At 35.4% G+C, this 6232-nt stretch overlaps 1 protein-coding gene across 1 annotated transcript in view; it reads right to left on the bottom strand.

Annotated features, from left to right (window-relative positions):
* Positions 1-4348, bottom strand: part of LOC18783108 — a 7346-nt gene extending 2998 nt beyond the window's left edge. The window contains exons 1-8 of the mRNA XM_020559046.1: positions 2921-4348; positions 2669-2813; positions 2404-2547; positions 2158-2301; positions 1551-1627; positions 1102-1192; positions 792-840; positions 406-424 (exon numbers count right to left, since the gene is read on the bottom strand). Of these exons, the coding sequence (XP_020414635.1) occupies positions 406-424; positions 792-840; positions 1102-1192; positions 1551-1627; positions 2158-2301; positions 2404-2547; positions 2669-2813; positions 2921-4230 (1979 nt within the window). The 5' untranslated portion in view covers positions 4231-4348. The remainder of the gene's footprint in view (positions 1-405; positions 425-791; positions 841-1101; positions 1193-1550; positions 1628-2157; positions 2302-2403; positions 2548-2668; positions 2814-2920) is intronic.

Genomic DNA, 6232 nt, shown 5'->3' with positions numbered 1-6232 from the left:
AGCTAAAATTAAATAAATATAAAACAGCTGGTGGATCAGACACAAAATTCTTGTATAAGGAAAAATAACATACGAGTTCCAGAAATCCCTAAAAAGTAGGATCTCCATCGCATAAGGAACTTCTGTAACAACAAAATTCTTGTAGTACAGGAGGATTGTTATTTTCTTCTCTATGTATGCGAGTAACCTTAAGGACTAACCATGTCACAAAAAACATAAAAGACCAAAGATGATAATTTCGTGAACCTCAAAGACCTTTTGTGAAAATAAGCCTATATTATTTAATATCAAATTACCAAGATTGGATACCTATAATTAGTAATTTCATATGCATACAGGGTTATTTATAACAACGTGATGATTAATTTAGCTTGGATGAAAGCATGAAGCTCTGCCAATAAATACCTTGAACTATAGTTGAAGGCTTAAATATCGGCCATTTCGGAAATATTAGTAGTCCCCAAATGTAGAAATTCCGATGAAAATATGAATAAAAACAATAGAAACTGTTAGAGAATTATGAAACTTTGAATGAAACTTTGAGTCATGTTTATAAAACTAGATGTAAGTGAGATGAAATTTGAGCCATCCAAATTGCTAAAATCCAACATTCTATTGTGTGTGTCAAAAAGTGTTTAAAAAATGTGTCCATTTGATCCTGGGTCATTAATTAATGCATGAAAAATATGGAAATGAAATGATAACAGACGTATAAAATAAAAAATTCAATTGAATTTGGGCATGTAACGAAGAAAAGAAATTAAAGTTTAAACAAGGATGAAATTCTTTACCAGCCAACTTGAAGTGGGACCAAAATCGTCCGTAGAATGTTGGATTATCCTAAGAAATGTATAAGAACTGAGGAATTAATATTATCTTAAGATAAGAAGTGGTAATAAGGAAGGAGAGATATATAAGAATGAATGAAGACACTAATTAATTGCAAGAAAAGGGAGATCATGATCATCCATATATTCACTACTCAAGGTTTTCATTCGTTTGATAATATAGAATATATATCATAAAAGTGAAGTGATAGGTCCATTGAGAATGGAGATTGGAGACTATGAAAGAAAAAATAAAAACAGGAGCAATTCTTACCGCTTTTCCCACATCTCCAACCTCATGCAAATAACATGGTAATCGGTACTTTAAAGAAGAATGTGGTTTCATCCTAATGAGACAATGCCAGCTGAAAATTCAATAAAAGAATAAATAAGATTAATGCAGATTAATTTACCCATTAATTCTTGTTATCTTACTATTAAAAGTTAACTTCAATGTAAACTAAAAAGATATAGTATGAACATATATAATTAAGTACATATATATATAATTGTCAATGAGGTCTAGTGGAAAAATGACATTCATTTTCATACCAATGGTCTTATGTTCAAACTCTCATGGCACCTAATTAGTAATTAATGAGTGTATGAGAAACTTTTTTTTTTTTTTCAATAAAAAAAATTTATACTATCACTTATATTTATAAAATAAAAAAATACATATAGATATTAAAGAGTTAGTCATACGACATCTTGATCGAATACCTATCAGTTCTCATCGATTTTGTCAGTGCTACGTCAACAAGGAACGATCGCAGCGGTGATATATTTGAAATGTCCTTCTGGAAATAGTCAAGGCAAAATGCATAAATTAAATAAAGTATTAAACGTTAGTGCCTATTAGGGGTACACCACACAAAAATTCCTATGTGCCTTACACAAATTATTTATTTATCATCTAATTATCATCATTCTTTTTTTTTTCTTTTTTTTTAATTTATGAAAATTGTACCTATTATGAAATAATAGAATAATGTACCCAATACAAATTTATAATTTCTTCGAATTATCTATCTAATATGTAGGTAAATTATTGTAACCTGTTTTTAAACAGAAGTATGTATTTATCTATTTACCTATCTTGTATTAGATATGTAGGTAAATTATATTTGGCATGTAACACCATAATTTTCCAATATACAATTGCCTAATCAATATTGTTTTAGGTATATATTATCATTGTTTAATATTGTTATTCGTGTATGGTTTGTGTTACATATTTATGTATTCATTGATTTATTTTTAACAAAACGTTTCAATATTAAATAGTTGCCAATTAAAAAGAATTAAATATAAATGCTAAACGTCCCACCCATCCAAACGAAGCAGCGATTCCACATTGGTGTTGGTCTTCTAAAGTCGGCGGTGGTACCGGAGCAATGGAGGGTGACTCTGGCAATTTAAGATCACAGATAACTCCCAAAATCCAATTTACAAACTCATCCCTGCCAACAACCTGAGATATATAATATCAAATTAAAAAGAGATATTAAAAATGTTATTTAGAAAAGTATAGACTACGCTTTAGCAAACCGTATTAATTTAACATGTTACTCACTATAATTCTCATCTTCCTTTGAATTTCAGAAGCAAGACCATAATAACCTTTTTGCTTAAGCTTTTCTAGAGTACCATAAACATCCTTTAGCACCCTCTCAGGATTATCACTCGTGTATCCTCTATTCAGTTGTGCACCAAAAACCTAGAAAATAAAGGAAAACAATACAATATTATATTTACAACAAACTTTAATCAAATCCATGCATGTTAATCAGAGCTTTAATTATACATAAACTATGTTAAAATTTCATTTCACATAATACCTGCTCTTCAGTAAGGAGGTCGCAAAATTTCCCAAAGAGTTCTCTTCCTTCTAGAATATCAATAAACACCAACATTGGGATACCGAAGAAGGAATCAGGTAATTGAAGCAACTCCTCAGATTTGCGGTAGGGCGGAGAAGTCCTCCTGCATGGGATATTCATATTGGTACGTAAATAATTCGAAAGACGATACCAAAATAAGGGAGTAAGTAAAGTATACTACTGTATGTATAATTAAGTTGAGAATAATACCCTAAATTTTGGGAGTTTTGGGACATGATTTCTGCGAGTGTCCTAGCGGCCAATGGTAGACCATAACATAGATCCTTAATTTCACTCTCAACCTTTTCCAAATGTTGTTGATATTCAAAATCAGGAAGATAACCAAAAACAGTGTACTTAAATATATCCCAGCACCTTTCTCTGTCCAAAGGCTCAAGAGGAATAATCAAGCTGTTATAATGTTGATCTGACCCCTCCGCCGGTACCACCATAGCTTCAACCACTTCCGATATCCTACTAGTGACAATGACCGCACCACCACTACCCTTAGGCAATCCGTGCGACAAGCGATCCCCAACTTTCTTATCACCTTCCTGAACCTCAAGTAGTTGTTCCCTATGTCCTAAATCCGAGTAGAAATCGTTCATGTGCCACACATCATCCAACACAATCAAATACCTTTTATCTGATAAACCTTGGTTGAGCCTTTCCAAGAGCGCAGCAAGGAGATGACCAGACTTATTATTATCACTACTTACTGTCTTTTCCTCCTCCTGGATGATGCCATCTCCATCGACAACGGCATCATGGTCCAGCTTACTAAGCATACATTTCACAATGCTGACCTCAATTTCCTCTTCTACTTGTTTATTTTCTTTGATTATATTCGACAAGCATAACCAAATTATAGGAGAAAATTCACCTTGCAGTACCCACCAACTCAAAAACTCGCGCACCAGAGTGGTCTTACCGGCGCCTGCCATGCCCTGTATCCCAACTGCCGCAAATCCAGCACCTGACGATGGCGATGATTTTAAAAGAAAGTTCCCAATCTTCCGTAATTTCTCATCAAATCCCACACCTTCAGCCTCAAATTTTCGACCGCGATGTATTAATACAGGTAGTTCGCTCTCCAAATTCTCTTCAGGATCAGGACGACTTGATGATTCCCTCAAGTTATAAATTGTTTCTTCCTTTTTCATAAACTCATCCTCGAAGATGCGTTTTATTGCAGCCAGCCGCTTCTTCATCTTCCGCACGAAACAAATCTTCCTCAAACTCAAATGGTTGAAGACTACTAAATGAGTCCTGTGATGACTATGCTTCTTCCACTCATGTGAGAAGACCTGGCACTTGGTGAATGCGTCGGTGAGGTCCAGGAGCACATAGATAAAGCGACGGCAGTAATCTTTCGTAAGTCTTCGCGTATCTATATCTATTACAATATCTTTGATTGCTCGCAAGTAAGAAATGAGAACAGCACCTGATAATTCAAACTCTGTGTCCCTAAGAGATGCCAGGAACTTTTTCTGGAGAAATTGAGCAACATCCCCAGCCATTCTTCCCCTTCAACACTATATTTATGTATCTACTGCAATTTTAATCTGAAACTGGGGAAGTAATATGAAGAGCACGTAACCACGTCTTGGCCTTTGTTCAGTGCTTTTAAGTGTTCGGTTTTTGAGCTGTGATTGCCAGCTACAAGCATCTCCAAGAGTAATAGGAAAAACATTTGTTTCTTTTATAGTTGCTTTTTGTTAATCAGTTTCGGTTATTCCAATTACAGGTAGCACTTTGTGATATAACCCGTCTTGAAATTAACGCAAAATTGACCCGTTTATATTTTTGTTTTTTGGTCAATAGTTGATATAACCTTTTTTTTTGTGGAGAAATTCTATGATTGCGTTCATAATTCAGTCAAAAAAGCCACTAGCCACAAAGGGCCAATACAAACTAGCCACAAAAGGGCCATTACAATAACGGAGCAGTCTAATATCAAAATTAAGACAATATGGTGTGTTTCCACTAACGATCAGGCAGGATCGAAGAAGCTCTGGCATAGGCATCCCAACTAAGATTGCAAACTTAGAATAATAAAAAAAAGATAAAGCTTGAAAAAATCAAGCCATAACAATACAAATAAAACTCTCACAAAGGAGAGATGAAAAGCTCTCACAAAGGAGAGATGAAAAGCTCTCACAAAGGAGAGATGAAAAACTCTCATAAAAGAAGAGGCGAAAACAACACAGAGAACCCAAAGAGTCTCTGCAACTTATTCCAAACATAAAGAAATTGCAAAAAAGATGGTGGTGGAGATCCGAGGCCGAAATGCAGGTGAAGATCCGACGCTAAGCCGCAGCCGCCTATAATGGTTGGATGAAAATCATAACAAAACTAAGACAAATAGGGAAAACCCTTTGTCTCTGAAAATGGGGGAAAAGGTGAAAGGAGGAAGATAAGACGGGAGAGGGGGGAAGAACAATGGCTTCCTCCTCCCTCAAAATGGAAAATGCTCTAAGAGTGTTTTTTGGGAGAAATAGGGCTAGGGTTTTTTGGGAGAAAGGGTTGATATAACCCATTAAACACTAATAATTAAAGGGTTGAAATAGGATCACTACTACATTTTACGATTTGCGTGACGAATCCAATTTCGTCGCGCAGAGTTACATTTAGTCGCACGAACTCAAACGCGACAGAAAATTCGTCGCGCGTAATCTGTCGCGCAAAGATCATGAAGAAAGATTTTGCGCGACCGATTGTATCACTCGTCGCGCAAATTTGTGCGACGGTTAACCGTCATTACACAAAAGGTTCAGAGACGACGAAACAGTTCGTCGCACAAACTTATGTGCGACGAAAGAAGGTTCGTCGCCACAACAATGCACGGCGAATAATATTCGTCGCGCAATACGTCTCGTAGACATTTGCGGCACCAAGAGTTCTTCGTCGAGCAATTCATGTCTACACGTATTGCGCGACGAAACAATGTTGTCGCGCGATACGTGCCGCAAAATTTTGCGAGACGAAAAACTGTTGTCGCGCAAATCTTTTTTTAGCGACGAAAATGTTCGTCGCGCAAGAATAATTATATGTAATTAAAAAAAATGAATCATTTTTCTTTCGTAATATATAAATTTGCGCGACGAGAAAGATTTCGTCGCGCAAAATTAATATATATAATTAATATATAATTTTAATATTACTTTTGTTTTATTTTATAAAAAAATAAAATTGGTTTTTTTTTTTGGGTAGTAAAATGAAATTCCATTAAAAAAATGAATTGTAAAGAACAAATCTATTATATAAAATAAATGTATGCTGCAAGAGAAATATTTAAAAAATAATTACGAAAATAAAAAAAACTAATCAAATAATGTTCCAAAATCTACATTGTCGTCTGGCACATGCGGTTCAGAGGTCTGGGGGTCTACAGGGGCCGTCGTCTGGTGGGGATGCTCGGGATGGATGGGCTCGGAGGTCGGCGCATCAAAATGCGGGACTAGAATGCCCGGACTGTGCGAGGGACTGCAGAATGACCGACATCTGACTCTGAAGAGTGGC

Source organism: Prunus persica, chromosome G3 (assembly GCF_000346465.2).
Source record: "Prunus persica cultivar Lovell chromosome G3, Prunus_persica_NCBIv2, whole genome shotgun sequence".
Lineage (NCBI taxonomy): Eukaryota > Viridiplantae > Streptophyta > Magnoliopsida > Rosales > Rosaceae > Prunus > Prunus persica.
This window is presented reverse-complemented; position numbering and strand designations above follow the sequence as displayed.